At 46.6% G+C, this 16,973-nt stretch overlaps 1 protein-coding gene across 4 annotated transcripts in view; it reads right to left on the minus strand.

The window, feature by feature from the left end:
- Positions 1-904: 904 nt before the first annotated feature.
- CACNA1E (calcium voltage-gated channel subunit alpha1 E) overlaps positions 905-16,973 on the minus strand; it is a 312,745-nt gene continuing 296,676 nt past the window's right edge. For all 4 annotated transcript variants that reach the window (XM_019501773.1, XM_019501772.1, XM_019501771.1 and 1 more), the window contains 3 exons: positions 15,926-16,106; positions 13,465-13,658; positions 905-12,186 (listed from right to left, as the gene is read on the minus strand). In XM_019501773.1, coding sequence (XP_019357318.1) covers positions 11,647-12,186; positions 13,465-13,658; positions 15,926-16,106 — 915 coding nt within the window. In that variant the 3' untranslated portion in view covers positions 905-11,646. The remainder of the gene's footprint in view (positions 12,187-13,464; positions 13,659-15,925; positions 16,107-16,973) is intronic.

The raw sequence follows: 16,973 nt of genomic DNA on the forward strand, positions 1-16,973 counted from the left end.
CCTAGGACTCAGGTGATATGGGGACAGAGCCTCCGCTGGTTTACATCATTGTACCTGCATTTACCACCCCCAGGGACCTGTCTGCCACTGTGTTGCTTTTTGGCTTTGGGTAAATGACTTCAGTTCTCTGTCTGTCTGCCCTCCAGACCTTTAGACCATAAGCTTCTTGGAGCAAGGTAGTCTCCTACCATGAGTCTGTCCAGGGTCCTGTATGCTAGGGCCCTGAACTCATCTGAGACTTGCAGGTGCTACTAGGGTACTAAAAGGAGAAATAAAAGCAAGCAACTGAATTAATTCTTTACAACAAGATTTTATTTTTTTCCTTTGACAAAAAACATTAAAGTTTTACATTTTTCTCTTTTCTTGTTGTCGTCATTTCTGTTTCCTTTTTGGATCCAAATGAGCATGTATGTTACAATATATCCACCTCGCCAACATGCAGTGTTGGAATCAGCCTCTGGCTCTGGGAGAGGTGCACCAATACCTTTCCAGGGATCATGGCTGTGGGCTGCCAATAAGAACTACATTTACCGGAGCAGATCTCAAACTCGGGCTGAATAAGCCAGGACATGGCTACTGAAAAAACCCAGAGGGGGATGCTGTGTGCTACCTTATTTAGTACACAGCACATGTTATCAGCAGCTTCCTCTTACCCTGTCTTCCCACACTCCGTAAACTGACTGAGATGAAAACTGCATTGATCCAACTCCACAGGCAACAACTGCTGCTCACCATTGTTAGATGTCTTACAGTACCAGGTTGGGAACAAGTTGCCAGCCATGCATGGGTACTAGCACTGTATCAGTGCACTTCTTACTGGAGTGTACTGAGCTGGGGTCAGGTTAATCTTGAAACACTAGATCTGTACATAGACACCAACATCTTTGTCCTGATTTCCTCTTTCTCTCTACACCCTGTCATAGCCCATTCTCTGCAAGGAATTCTTGTTAAATGCTCCCCTCCCCATGTCCTGCCATAGCCCTCTTCTCAGTTTTCCCTCTGCTAAGTTGAAGGGCAATTGAAGTCAAAAAGGTCATCTTCTGGTTGCAATGAAATAAAAGTCCCCTTGGTTTTGGACAGCTTGCTCAAAGTACAGCAGTGATTCTTGAGCCTGACCACAGGCTGAGATCTTAGCAGCAATAAGTATCCTATGGATATATCCAAGGTGAAGAAAGGTTCTTTTGGCTGTAAAACCTTCTTTAGGCCATTGAAGAGATATTATACAGAAGCAAAATTAGTCCAGAGACTTAAAAAAAGGGTATGCAGGTTGCAGAAGTACCTTGAAAACATCCTCTCTCCTAGTTGTAGTCTTTTTCCTGGTCTCTTTTTCCCTTTTTTTTTTTTTTTTTGGTTTTACAGCCTGTGCTCTAAGATACTGTATTGTCCCCATTTGCTTTCAAATTCAATGACCCCTTGGGCATATCTCACCACTTCTACAAGGGTAAACAAATTATAGATTCTGCCAAGTAGATGGAATCAGTCCATTCTCACAGTGCCACTGAAAAGAACCATTCCCATCAGCATGGTTTACCTTCATACAAAGAATTTCTATATGTTAATAAAACACCAGTATATATGAATAAAAGCTCTACTTGGGTTCAGACTCTGTGCTGTTGCTGTATGCTTGTTACCTGGTTCATGAACTTCAAATAAATTTTCAGTGAGCCAGCTGGTAGCTATATAATGTATGACAATGCTCATCCAAGGATAACTTGATGGAGAGCTACTAAAGAATATGGGTGGCAATATTTAAGCTCTCATTTCAGGCAAATTCTGCTCCTGTTACATGGATTCCATTTGTCCCTCAGTGCTTTATTGTAATGACTCTTTGACTTTTATAGATTCTCTTTCCCCGTTTTGTGGTTCCAGCTAACTTGTCCAGTCTGTACATTTAATTGATGCCTGCTCATGACCAAGGCTGTTTCAAAAGGAATAGTTTGGGGCACCTATGTTGGAGATACCAACAAAAACCTACGCCTTTCTCCACCTGTGGTGTCCAAAGGGCACCACGCTAAGATGAAAATGCTTCCACCTCCCAGTCCAAATGCATTAGGAAGTGCTTGTGCCATGAAGGTGGGCATGGGGCAGGACATTCCATTTAAGAGCAGGAAAGTGCACAGCTCCTTCTGTTGGCAGCATCAGCAGCTAGAGAGAGGCTCTGTCTCCATCCTATAGCAAAGCTTTAGCGCCCAGTTGGACACATCTCTCCTACCACCAAGATCATTTGAGCTTCTTGGCTCCAGCACTTGGAGAGAGACTAAGTCTCCATTCTGAATCAGAGAAAACCACAACACTTCAACACTAACCTGGGAATGATGTGGTGCATGGAGGCAGCCCAGCCTCCTTTGCTGCTCAGACATTATGGCAATAAGCTCAGTGTAAATGCCTAGCCAGATCTCTCTACTCTGTCTCAGCCCCATTACAAGTTTTGGGTGCAATCACTAGTTTTGAAACTGAATCCTGCTGCATTCAGACACACCTGAATCCACTTCTGGGTTATTCTTCAGAGTCTAATGAGCCAACTGTTTTCATCCAGCATCAAGACTTCACTCCTTGGAGAATCATCTGTAGCCATGACTGGATCCCAGTTCCAGCCTTTAGATATGGCCCAGCCAGAAGTCTCATGGCCAGCTGCCGAGCTGAAAGAGGCCCAACTCCTTTCTGTGATGGCACATACCAGTGCTCAATCTAGATTCCCAGGGGCAGGAGGATATGCACCTACCCTTCAATAGGGGGGAAACAGTTAAGAGCTTTTGTAGGGGAGAGAGACCAGACCGTGGGTTGAAGTGATAGTAACCTTAAAATAGGTCTTTAAAAAACTGCTAGGAAATATTTCAAAACTCTTATAAACTTCATTGCACACTTGCTGGTCTCAGTCATGACTGTAAGAATAAGAAATAAGGTATAAGCTTTAAAATCAACATGAAACAAGACCCCTCCCCTTATAACTCCCTTCACCCAACTAATGCACACACAGAGCCCCACCCCCACCCCAATAATGTATTTACACAGAGCATGGCTTATTGTCATAAATCTTTTTGCATTTAGAAGGTCAAGATGCACCCTTCCCTCCCCCCTTATTTACAATACCATCATCTCACCACATCTGCCTGACCACAACCACCTCCTTTCCTAACAATTTGTACCATGGGGAGATCTGCCCTTCCAAGAGAGGTTTAGAATGATCTAGTAGCAACAACACTATTACCTTACTAGTGCTGAGGAACCAAAGACTGACTCTCTGACCTGAGGGGCCCACAGTGGTTGACTTCTGGTCATTTCTGAAGTACTTGGCTGTGATGCATTTAGGTATTTATCAGATGTTAGGATGGTACAGGTCACTCCCTGGCTCAGCTGGAATCATAACTAGGGGAACCCAGTAATGACGCTACACCTACCCAAGAGCTCAAGTGATCATCTGTGAAATGGTTGACAATGTTGACCTTTACTGCTTTCATGCTCATTGCTGTAGGTAGTGAATCTGAGTAGGGTAATGTTCACCTGATGATCAAGAGAGAGGTGCCGAGCATTTCTTGCTTCCATTTGTCACTGGGATTTGCAGCAGTCAGCACCAGCCAGGACCTCAAATCTTTTGTACCCCCAATGAGGGCCTGTTTCATGGTCTCTGGGAATCAAGTGGAGTCTCTCCATTGAGTTCAGTGGGTTTCAGACCAAGCTCAAACCATCCTAGCATTGCTTTAAATTCTTCTCAATGCCGGAGAAACTTTCGGTTTATTTAAATGAAAGTCTATTTCCACAGAAAACTGAAAGGGGTCCTTGGGGTAGGGAGGGCACAAATGGGTCCCATATACCACTGAGGACATGCTCATTCAAATCTATGGCCTCAGTGACACTCAAGACCCCAGAACCAATGCTCAGCAGCTCTTGAATGTCTTGCAGTTTTGCTGTGCTGCAAAGTATCACAGGCCTTTGCTACTCTATAGCTGCCTGACAACATTGAGGGGGTGGGGACCAGATGAGGGGGATCCAAAAAAACCTGAACTGGATTCCACATCAAATAGTATCTTAATCTGAGGGGGTCTCAAGCTTCAAATACCTGCTACAGTGCATCAGAACAATGACACGTAGTTAGAAACAACCAGCCAGCCAGAAAGAAGCCTTCAGATTGCAACAGTTATAGTCCAAGTGTCCGTGGGGCTTGTTCTGGCCTACTCCAGTACAGCAGGGCCCTAGCACATGTCTACTAAGACTGCTGGCTAGCACATTCAGCTGATGCTTGAACAGAGTGCCCACCTTCCTCAAATTCAATCTCACTTGCTAATTAAAAATTTGGGTCACAAAATCCCCTGAGTATGTCCTTACATTTCTCATAATGAAGGATTTAAAAGATTGAAAAGAAACCAATGGGCCTTGATAGCCACCTTTGCTGTACTTTGGACAGACATCAAGGGGGCCTGTTCAGCCTTCACCTGATATTCATCCATCCCATTAGGTATGTTCATATAGTGTCTCTACTGCATTCCTCTGCCTGGGGTTATATATATATTCTCCTGGGTAAGAACACCCATGCTTCAGGGGAGCTGTCCTTGGTACCTAGATGCTGCACCAGAAAGCCTTTTGATACCAGAGACAAGCAGGGATCTTGAACCAGCTTCCTGGACCCAAACAGCCCCACATCTCTGGGCCAAATACAAATGACTCAGGCTGGATCCTCTTTCCACAACCCAGAACTCTCTCTCCCAAACTGATTCTGAAGCACCTGAGAGAGTGCCCCACCCAATACAATTAGATGTTAAACACAGCGTGCCCTCAAACCCTGAGAATCAGAGCCACACCCCTAACTGGCAAGGAGAATCTGCCCTTCCTGTCACTTGTAACTTAATACATCATCATTGTATTGTGTGAGGACCTGAAAACCACAAACAGGTAACTTATTAAACATAACTGCTTCCTTTCTGTAGAATTTGATGTATAGGGCAGATGTTGATGAAAATGAGTGCAATGAGGTAGAAAGATCCTGCAAAGTGTTTACCATTAATGCTAAAATTAAAAAGGACTTTGGATGGCAGTGAATTAATGTGCATGACTTTAGAATCTGGGTTCACGACTTTAGACTTGGGTTCACAAAAGTGTGTGCTCTCCTTTTAGATCTCATTCAGTTAGTTTATAAAGTTGCATGTCTATCTTGCCTTCTGACTGACTTCAGACTAACATGCCTAACTACCTCTCTGCATATAAGCAAGCCACAAAACCCACAAATAGGACATGCTGGGAGCTGAGCCAGGGAGCCATCTTGCTTGCTGGATAAGAGAACACAAACAGGTGGATAAAGGTGGTTCAAGTAACTTGAAGAGGTGCTGTATATGCGCATGTGTGTGTGTCTTCAGCAGCTGAAACAGCTTGTCCAAGGATGGGTTAATTGTTGAGACTGGGTCAATAAACTAGGGAAGGGGAAGGAATTTGCAGCCTGGAAGGGGCATTCTGAGAAAGTGGGTGGGTGGATGGGTTTAGTCAGTACAAGAATGTGGCAGTCATTCTCTGGAGTGAGACATGTGTAGATCATGATCGTCCCTCAAGAACTGTGCAATTCTTAGAGCTGGTTGAGATTTTTTAAATCAACACCTCTCTCCCACAAACTCAGAAAATGCAGTGGGATGCTGGTTTTACTTGCAGATGTAGTGCTGGTTAATGAACCCAGGATTCCTAAGTCCAGAGCAGTGACTTACCCAGTAGAAAGCACAGAATAAAATGCCACTTGTCTAGGGTAAGATTTTGGTTGGTCTTGGGTGCTGGGCAACCTGAATGACATGCAACACCTCCACCCAAAGACAGAAAGGAAGGAACAGATGAAAGAGGTGAGGGGCAAGGGCCACCACAGTTCCCAGTTAAACCATCCCAAAACATGTGTATTCAGAGGATAGCTTCTTCCCTGACCCTGACATGCATATGAGTGCATGCACACATACACACACAACCAGAATTCTGGGTTCAGAATCCAGCAGTCACCAACTGACTCCAATAATCTACTGCAATGGATATTTCTTTTACAGAATATCTTCTGTTCCAAAGCACTTGCACAGACCACAGGCAAACCCTAGACATGCACAAGTAAATGGCAAAACTCTCATGGGCTTCACAGGGGCCAAGTACAAAGACCACAACATATCCTCCCTAAATGCAACTTCCTCTGAGGTGGAAGCAGAACAGTTGTGCTACACCTACATCTCTCTGTCACAGTGAGTGAAGCCCAGCACGTGCCTTTGAATCTGTGGCAGGAAGTCAGACTGGCAGAATGGAATTACTAGATCAATTACCACTGGAGCTGGAATTCAGCCACATGCTGGATTTTAAACAGTAAAATTATACATTAGGAAGCTATCCCAGATGGATCAACCTTTTCAACTCTGCAGATGAGCACATGCCTCTCAGATCCACTGTCCCAGTGCTGCAAGCAAACCTGCTCACCCCTCTCACAGCACCTGGACAATAACCCTGATCCCCATGTTGCCCCTTATCGTGAACCCTCTTGCAATCGCTTTCCAATATCAGCACTAGCAAGCCTGAGCCATTTTCATAAATGCCTTATGTTGCAATGAAAGATGCTCTATAATACAGGCATATTACTAATGCTGTTTGGCATCTGCTGCTGGTTTGTTCCAGGGTGTTTATGTGTATATATGTGGGGGGAGAGATAAGTGTGTATTGGGAATATGCATATATGTTAGGGATCGTTTTCTGTAAGGTGTGGGGAGAGTCCTCCTCTCTCAGACTGGGCTTACTGAACTTTAGGAAAGGGAAACCAAATGTCAGTCAAAAGATGACTACAGACAAATCAGTTCAGAGGCTGTGCTGCCTTCCAATCTGCACTGAGATACCCTGGCTGCACCAGAGCTGCAGGCCAGTAGAGCATTTATGCAATTTAATTAGCAAAATTAAGCTTGCACTTAAATGTTTGGCTGCATAGGCATGGGCTCCCAAGTCCATGGCCTCGGACTGGTAGTGAAAATCTGCCATCCACCTCTGCTACTGTGGAAACACCTCTGCATGGGAGAAGAAATGTTTCAATCTGTGCTTGGGCTCTGCTCAAACAACAGTGGCAGATACTGCAAACTGGGGGCAGGGCACAAGGCTGCTTCTGTACATGCTTTCCTGAAAGTGAAGGGCAAGGCTCAGGTGAAAGACAGAAGAAAAGCCCCATGGACTTCTTCAGCCTAAAATCACACAGCTTCCCAAGAGGAAATCAGCCCTGTTCAGGATTGGCTGCCAATGGGTTCTTTGCATGGATCCCTCTCACAGCACTCCCCGCTGCCTTCCTCTTCGCTCCTGCTTTCCTACTCACTGTATTCTAATCACTTACTCCACTTCATACTCTTCTCTGTGCTGCCCCTTCACAGCAACTGATGAAGTGAACTTGGGTTCACGAAAGCGTGTGCTCTCCTTTTAGATCTTATTCAGTTAGTTTATAAAGCTGCATGTCTATCTTGCCTTCCGACTGACTTCAGACTAACATGCCTAACTACCTCTCTGCATATAAGCAAGCCACACACGTACACAGACACAGACACATGCTTCAGTGCAAGTGATAGACACATTCTCCACACAGGTGCCACATGTGTGGCTACACTATAGGGCTATGGAAGAAGAGGCAGAGCAAAGGATGTGATAGAAAGTGGAAAACTCTGGGCTAGGTTGCTGCTGAGGCACAGAAACATGCAAGTGAAATGCACTCTGCTCATAAACCCCATCTCCCACTGGAACCGGTTCTGACATTTGAAAGCCCTGAGCAGATTCAGCGCTCCGCCTGTGATGGTGAGCGCAATCCCCATGCAAGCTGGAAAGGCTTAGTGTACAGTGTGGGGAGGGGAAAATCAACCCTGCCTGCTGCACGTCATGAGTGTCAGGCCTGTGGAAGGGGGCTGAACAGGAGTGAGAGTTCAAGCAGCTGGAGGTGGGCAGGGAAGGAGCAGAGACAAATATCTCTCATTGGGGATGGGGCCTTCCTGACCAGGACTGTGGCTGGTCAAAGTCTTCCTGGAATGAAAGCAGACCTAGCATTGGCCCATTTAATTTTACCTGGGGTCCAGTAATGATCATTCACGTTTGAATGTAGCTTATATGGGAAAAAGAGTTGGGCTGAGTGGTGAGCTAAGGAAATGGATGAATATGGATGAAATGGAGCTATGAATGAATAACCTTCAAGGGGCACAAAGGACTAAGCTTTAATGGGGCAAATATTCCTTCATTTCTTGCTTGTCCTGGACCATGACTGTCTCTGGCACCCTGGCAGGGAGGGTTGGATCATTCATAACAATTAGGCTGAAGGGTAGATCCACAAGTCACTAGCACAGGTAGGAAAAGCTGATGAAGAAACTGAGAAAGAACCACTGCAGTACTGGGCCCAGCCATGAGGAAGTGCCCAGGGGGTGGGGACCTTTCTAGGCTGCCATAAGAATATTTCTTCCTTTCCCTCACATACAGAATGTGTCCCTTTATGAGTCAGAAAGGGCAAAGACCTGTTCTAGGAGAAATAACACTTCTTGGGGCAGGGACAGATTGATTGTACAATACTTCATGAGGTTCCAGAGCTAGAAATAGGAGTTCTAGGCAGAGATTTTGAAAGGCACAGATGGGAGCTTGGTGCCCAATATCTGTAGACCTACCAATGGGATTTGGATGCCAAGCTCCCTCAGGCTCCCTATACCAGTAGAAAGGGGAGATGCGTGGCATGCTACTTTTATCCCTTAAGGGCAATGAGACACAGGACCTTAAAGTCATGATGTGTTTGTTATTAGCAGAGCTCATACTAGGTCATTTTGAGAGGTGTTTAAACATTTTCAGGTGTAATTTTTTGCCCTCTGAGCACTGTACATAGAACTTGAACAAATTAAGGCACCCTGTGTTACAGATTAAGGGATACAATAAAGAGTCCCTGTACAATTATATAAACTTCCCTAGAATAGACTGATTTCACTGTTACATGGTGGTGTGGTGAAAATAACTGAACGGGGCTGTCTCTGGGTTGACCTGGTGATACCCCTGAGTAACACAGCCTCCCCAGGCCAGTGCCACAAATGCTTCAGTCATCTTTAAAGTTACTCAGACAAACCCTTTTCAGTTCCACATGGCCCAGTGGTCTCCAGTACCAGATCAGTGCCCTCCAAAGGCAATTTCACACAGCCCCTGACAAGCCCAGGGGAGATTCCAATGGTTGTGGTGATGAAGGCCTAGACCAGTTCCTGCAATTGGAAAAGCAATTATGCTGCCTATACCTTTAATCAGTGGTGGTTGTTGAGTCTTTCTGTCTGTAACTTTGTGTCTGCAGGTTGATCTCCAAGGGCTGATATATATTAGTGTTCCTCTTTGCTGAGATCCAGCTGTAGGGGAAGAAGGTTCATTTCTGATGGTCACATTTTCCATGTCAACTGCCCAACCCTCCCACTTTTAATCTCCTTTCTAATCCATGAAGTTTGCTTTGAGGAATTTCTTGCTTGATGCTTCAGTCGTGGGGTGAGAATGGGGAATGAGGCATTGATTCTAGATCTCTTGGCTGAGGGCTGGGTGGGTATGTATTCAACTCCCAGGGAAACCTTGGGGAGAAATGTGAGGGGTCTGACTAGGCAACCTAGTCCTGCTCTAGAGGCACAGATAAAGAATTTTTACCCAATGTGTAGTAAACTTGTAGAATTCATTGCCACAAGAGGTGGTAGAGGCAGATAGCATAGCCAAGTTCAAAAAGAGACTAGATAACTCATGGATAGTAGATCTATTAATGGCTGTTGAACAGCATCTTTAAACTAATAATGGTGGAGGGTATTGAATAGGGGATAGATCACTTTAGAGATATCCAGTTCAGTGCGCTCTCTCTGTAGCATCCTCTTCTGCCACGTTCAGAGACAGGATACTGGCTAGATGGCATTTTTGTGTTCTTGTTGAGAGAGGCTCAGGAGGGGCTTTGCTTCTCAAACTGTCTGCCTATTCCTAACTGATTTAACCATGGCTGGCACCATATCTTTCTGGCAGCATTCAGAGCTACCTCTGCCCCGCTCTCCTAAAAATCAATGCCAGAAGGCACTAGAGTGAACCAGTAGGACTCAGTCTACTCATTCACGCCAAAACAGTTTGCTAATGCACAACGTGTCAGGCACAGAGGGATCAACAAGGACCCGATCCAAAGCCCACTGAAGTTGCAGGCAGATTTTTGCTGCCATCAGAGGGCTTTATATCGGACACTGAGTACACAGAGATTTCCATGCATCAGTGACAAGCACCTGAGCGGTAAGGGCGAGAGAAAACATGATGCCAAGCCAGCCATGCTCACAAGAGGGAGCAGGGAGGTACTGGGGTACTGGATGTTCCCACTCCTTTCTCTGCATCCCATGAGTAGCCTCCAAAGTACCACCCTACCCTGCCTTCTAGATCCTATGGTCACACAGTCCAGAGAGGACTGCACAGCACTGGCACTAGAACAGGTGGCTGTAACATCCTTGGCACAACGTCAGATCCTCAGTCTAGCTGGCAGTCAATCTAGTTGCAAAAATAATGGCTCAGCAGTACAACCACTACCCTCAGTAATGTCACAGTGGCAGCTCCTCCTTTTGCTTCAGATCTACCATTCACTACATTTTTCATGTCATAAAAGCTTGTCTGCCACCCTCCAGGCAGAGTGAAAGAGAGGCCTCATCCCACCTGGTTTGTCTATGTGATCAGGACTCAGGGAAGGAAAAACTCGTATTTGGCACCTTGGTCAATAAAAGAGCTCATCTACTGTCCTGGGAACCTCTGGGTGAGGGTGGCCCTGGTTAGATCACATGCCAGTTTACTAAAACAAACACATGTATGTGTATATCTTTATATATACAGCATATAAATATATATACACACACATACCGTATATACACACACACCTATAGTTCTTGGTATATAAATAAATATATGTACGAGCGAGATGGGTTACAATCAGCAGCACCATTTCCTACCCGCCCCCTCCCCTTTAATCTCCCCATGGTACAAGCCATTTTGGTTTGGTTTCACTCACATTGATCGCCTTCCATCGTGCACAGCAGCTGCTGTCTGTCGCTGAACCCAAATGATCCTGCTCCTGCGCCCCTCCCCTCCCAACACATTCCTCCTTTCCGTTTTGTTGCTGAAATGTTTGGGAAGCAAACCAAAAATGCCAGGCAGTGCCAAAGGCCCTGAGCAATAGTGTGTGCACCTCTTGAAGGGCCCTGAGTCTGCCTCTATCCATCTGCTCTCTGGCTTCCCAAGGGAAAAATAAAACGTGCCTAAAGCCACCTGCTGGGGTTGTGTTTCTTTTTTTTTTGGCCAAGCCTCAAGGGGCAAAGGATGATAAAAAACAAACCCCAGGGGCCTAGTTTCTTCCTGCTGTGTTCTCTGCAGCAGAGGGAAGTACACTCATGATTCCCCTAGGCACGCAGTCCCATTTCTCTTGGGAGGGGCCATTTCACACTCATCTCACCAGCACAAGCAGCTGACCAGGCCATGGTTGCACAAGCTAATCAAATGCTGCTCCTCTGTGCAGAAAAAAAAAAAAGGAAAGAAGAAAAGGAATCCAGGGGTTGACATTTTTTTTTTTGCACAAAGAATTTTGTTTCTCCTGCATTTGATTTTGGTTTCATTTCATTCCCAGGCGTGGCGAAGAGCATGCATTGGAGGGGGCAGCGGCCTCTAGCACTTGTCATCTTCCTCCGTATCACTTAGCACATTAATGCTAGCCCCACACATCACCCCCTGTGCCGCCCCTCTCCTCCTCCTCCGGTAATGCCCATTGGGCATCTGCCAGCTGTGCCTCATCGGAGGGGCTGAGCCAATTGTGTTGGAGCGGCCAAGGCTGGTGGCGACAGCAGCCTCGAAGGTGAGTGTCTCCTCCTCGCCGCAGTCTGAGGCGTGGGAGTCATCATGCAGGGCCAGGTAGGGCTCTGAGATGTAGCGCTGTGGGGTGGAGTGCCGGCTCTGCTTTCCCTGCGGAGAGCTGGAAGACTCGGTCAGGCAGGTGTCATTCGTCTCCAGAGCCTTGGAAAGCAGAGGGGACCCACCCTCGCTCTCGTCAGGTTGTGGGAAGGTGTCACCAGCATGCTGCATCATGGAGGTGTACGAGATGAAAGGCCGTGGCTTGGGCGGCACAGGAGGGAGCTGCCGGCGACCTCTCCTTGGGGTGCTGGTGTCAGATATAGAGGGGATGGAGCTTTCACTCAAGGAACCTGTGCTCTGCAAAATGGAAGAGGATGAGAGCTGGGTCAAAAACTGTTTCCTGCTCCATCAGAGCCCTGAAAAAAAAAATCAGCTTCCTGGTGCTGTACCTTCTCTAGGAAAGAAGATGTGTTCTTAAAATGAGTTAAGCATGAGAAAGCCTGTCCTAAATCTTGGCCTGCTCAGTGGTATGCAAACCACACAAGGCATGGTCTGCAGTAAGAGGCTAACTCAAGATAAGAACAAGCCTTCTCCTAGGGAGAACAAGGCCTGGTGAAGTTTGAGCAGAGGGACCAGGGAGATGGAAACTGTTTCCTGATCAGCTCCTCCCAGGTTCCTTCAGCGATCTCATAACCGTAGACTTTGGGCCTCATGATCATCCATTTGTCCATTCACAATTCACAAAAATGAAGTGGCAACAATGACACATCCCCTTGAATTGTGTCAGTGCTAATGGAAGAAATACCCTGACCAATCCCTTTTACATGTCAGATGCCGGATTTTCTTCTGCCCTGCACCTTATTTAGCTATTTATTCCAATATAAAGAGGGGGTAACATTTTACTCAAGAGACCCAAACACACACTTGACATGATTGCTGATAACTGCACAAGGGGTGAGGCAGTGGAGAAGCAGGTTATGTATCCAGAGTGACAGTTGCATTCAGAAAGAAAATGCAGTGTTTAATGATGGGGCATTTTGTATGTGGCACGGGCTTCTTAGAGCAGTAGCCTGGAGGCCTGGGGACTGTTTCTCACCTACAGCTACTTGTAAGTGTAGTCAGTTTATAGAAGGGCACTTATGCTTCTGGGCACTGGTTTTTCCTGACTGCAGACCTTGCGCTTTGAATTCTGATGATACAACAATGTCCTTGAACAAAGCAGGTACCATGCCCTAATGTGTAGGGTATCTGAGTGACTCAGGAGCCCTGGGTTCTGTTCAAGGCTCCACCCTGACCTGCTTTGTGACATGGAGCAAATCATTCATGTTTCTGTGCCTGTGCTTCCCTCCCAGCCACTCGTCTGTCTTGTCTATGTTGATTGTACACTCTTGGAGACAGGCCTGTGCCTTGGGACCTTTAAAGGGCACCTAAGCAATGGAGCTCCAAATGCAGCTAGGGTTTGGCAGCACTAATGTAGTATTCTATATACTCCTCACAACCCAAAGGCCTCTTGCCCCAGAGATGGAGCAGACAGACTCATTTTCTTGAGTTCAGAGGCCAATGATTTTTTGCTTTCTCCCATTTCATGATCCCTGTCTCGAGTGACAGCTTCTGCTCTGTTGAATTCATCCCTACCTGCCTGTTGGGCGTCTGCGACCTTCCCTCGCTGGGTGATCTGGATTGACGCCGCCGTTCTGGAGACTCACAGTCTGCCTGGGGACTCCTCTCCTCCGAGTTGCAGCGGGAGATGTCTGGAGACAGCAGGTGCTTGCGTTCTTTGGATCGCCCTCGTTCTCTGCCACCTGAACGATGTGTATCAGACCGGTGGCCTGGGGAGAACAAAGGCAGGCAGTAAGATTTCCCAGAGGCCCACAGTGGGACAGAATGAATCAGTCACAGGGTTGGGAAGGACTTGAAGACACCTAGTCTCACCCCTGCCCAGATGCAGCTTGTGCTGGACCTATACCATACCAGACGAGATACCTGTTCAGTCTCTTCTTGAAAGCCAACAGTGAATGTTTTGATCTATTCGAAGTCCAAGTCCAAGGTCATAACCACTCTAGGAGGAGGCTGTCTCCTTAACCCTAATGCCAAGAATGCCCTTGTCCTCCTGCAGAAGGGAAACGTATTGTTCCCACCCCACAAATCTATGTTGCTGCCTCCACACCTCTGACTCCTGAGACTCCCTGCAGCCCACTACAAGAGGGGTCCATCTGCAGTGCTCAGCATCTTCTTACAAGGCCTTCCTCTGACCATGGTTTGACTCCTCACTGAGGTGCCTTAGCAAGCAATTGCAATCCCTTCATTTCCCTCTCATACTACACTGTCCTGGGCTGTCTTCAGTTTGGAGTTGTTTTGTCACAGCATGATGACTGCTCTCCTCCATAAAATTAATGACCTCTTTCTGTGGTTGCTGTCTCTAATGTCTTTCTCCTTCCTCACTCTCAGTTCATTCTTCAACCCAGTGGACCATTATATCCTTTTACACCACTGGCAAAGCTATGTGTTTCCCTCTGATAAAGATTCTCCTTATTAGACCCTGGTGAATCTCTGGGGACAAAATTATTAGTCTCTGGTGACAAAATCTTCCATGTCAAGATATCACTTTGATGGACTCCTGTAAGACTCAGTTCTCATCCTGCTCCTGCCTTATGCCTTCTTGGGCTTCTCAGCTATCCATGTATATTTACCTCCAGGATCACTTTTCCACTCAATATACTTGGCTGCATGAAACTTTCTGCATGTGTAGTGAGCCTCCCCCTTCCTTGGTACTTACTACCGGTTTTAACTAAGCAAGCTTTATAACAGTGTCTCAGCTTCTATCAAATCAGCATCTGAGAGAGAAATGCTTTGCCTGGGCAGCCTGAAACACAACTCTACCTCCTTTCTAGGCACAGACCTCCAGTTTGCTTCTGCTGTCTATAATCTTGGCATCTGAACTTTCCTTCTCCTCCCACATCTCCTCTGCCTGTAAATGTGCCTACCACCACCTCCACAACCATGCCGATGCAAGCCACTGCCTCACTTTCAGCTTGGCTATGGTTTTCATCCATGCCTTAACTCAGAAACTCCCTCTCCTCTGGCTCTGCCAAGTCCGAGCTCTCCAGACCACAGGATATACAGAATGTTGCAGCTTGTCACACGTAAAGGGGCGAACCCATGTGACTCACATCCTTGTCCCAGTCCACCGACTCCCTGGGCATGTTGGAATCCAGTTCACTCAGGATTATTGAGTCCTCTATTGACTTATTTGCAACCTGGTCCACAGACCTTGTTTCCCTTTCTTTCCAAATCCCCCTTTGGACTTTATCTGTGTAGCAGCTCCAGGCCTTGTACTTAGTGGTTAAGCAACTCCAATGCATGCTGCTGCCAGTCAAGAAGGCAGGGACCAGAGCAACAGGAGGTCAGGAACAGCCCTATAACCAGAAGAGTTTGCCAGAAGGGCCTTGGGCTGAGGCTGTGGTTGGGAGTTAACCATAGAAATGTGAAATCAAGATGCTCATAGATTCCCTCAGTTGGAGGAACACTACACCAGGCCTCAGCTGGAGGGGTCTCCAAGCCAAGACTGGAACACTGGACACCAGCTGGCCCCCTGCAATTGATCTGACACCTCATTTTGGAAACCCTTGGACTGTGGGATCTTCTTTTGTAGAACACTGTTTCTTCCCCAGTCTGCCCACTGCTCATTCTGCCTCCCTCTTCCCTCTCTCCAACTCTTAGTCTCCTGGTATAGGATAACCTTCCCTTTTCCAGCTTCTGTATCACTCTGGCTCACAAACTTTTCATCACAAGTCACACCCTGTAGCCAATGTAGCTCTGCCTGCAAGAGCTTCAGCAAGGATGCAGCTGTGGTCACCAAAGATGGGTTCAGCCTGCAGCACTTTCCCCTGGTATAGGGGTAGTGGCAGAAAAAACCCTTCTGTCAGGAGAGCTGTATCTATACCGGGGACCCAGCTGACTTTGCAGTATCATTGTAGTTATAGTGTCCTCAACCCCCATAGTGTACACATTGCCTGACATTAGAAAGGAGTGAATTCCTCCCTTGGACAAGACTTTGGAACTGGTGGAGAGGAATCTGGCAAGGAACCCTGCTAACCTGAGTCTGCATTCAGGCGGCGAGCAGACAGCTGTAGCGAGGAGTGGTAACTGCGCCGGCGAGACTTGTAAGTGTTCTCACTACTTCGCTCCATGGAGAACTCATCCAGCCAGGAGCTGTTGGTACGTTTGTCCCGGATGGTGGAGAATGATCGTCTCATAGAGCTTGTGTCTGTAACCACCTGCAAATTCATCCCAGGGGAATACAGGGGCAGGATGAGTAATGGAGTCCAGCAGTGGTGCCAGGGGGGTGATGGGCCATTGCAGTGTCAAGGTGTCAGAGCAATGCCTAAGGGAGACTAACCAGAGCCCCTGCTGCTCAGACCCTCTGCAGGATGGAGCATGAGGCATTTAACAGGGTAGAATTCACTTAAACAACAGGGCTAAACTTTCAACTGACACAGACTGATGTGGGAGAAGGGACAGCAGAAAAAAAATCTATGAGGGAAAAAGTGATGCTATCAGGTTATTCACCTAGGGAAACTCCATCTTTTTAATTTTAATAACTTGTCACATTTCCACATACTGTTCCCCAGCGTGAGTTACTTCAGCCCACCATCATTTCCTGATCCCTCCTCCAATTCCTGCCATTCTCTCCACTTATTTCCTTACCCATCTCCCTTGCCTTCTAATGTTACTCATTCTCCATATTCTCCTCCTTTTACATATTCTTTCTTTCACCCATTCTTCCCCTCTCTTATCCCTTCTTTCCTCTCCATTCTCTTTTCTCAGGAATCCATCATGGTTTCCATGCTTCTCTTCCTTTCACCATTCCTTCCCCCTCTTTCTACTCCTTGTGCTCCTGTCCCCTTACCTTTCTCTTTCCCCTGTTGTCTTCCCTTCTTCTTTTTCATCTGTAACAAGTCAATGCACTTTTTGCCTTATTTAAAATGATTTTCCCTTCCTTATCTTTGGATATGCTCTCTTCTTCTCCTTTGGTCTCCCATTTCCAGTCTCCTCTGCTTGTGTCTTCTTTCTGACTTACTTTCCTGCTTCCATGTCTTGCTCCTCTGCCATTTTTTTCTTTAAATCAAAGCTATTGATTTAGT

This window comes from Gavialis gangeticus, unplaced genomic scaffold (genome assembly GCF_001723915.1).
Source record: "Gavialis gangeticus isolate Ggan-Ray unplaced genomic scaffold, GavGan_comp1, whole genome shotgun sequence".
Taxonomy (NCBI): domain Eukaryota; kingdom Metazoa; phylum Chordata; order Crocodylia; family Gavialidae; genus Gavialis; species Gavialis gangeticus.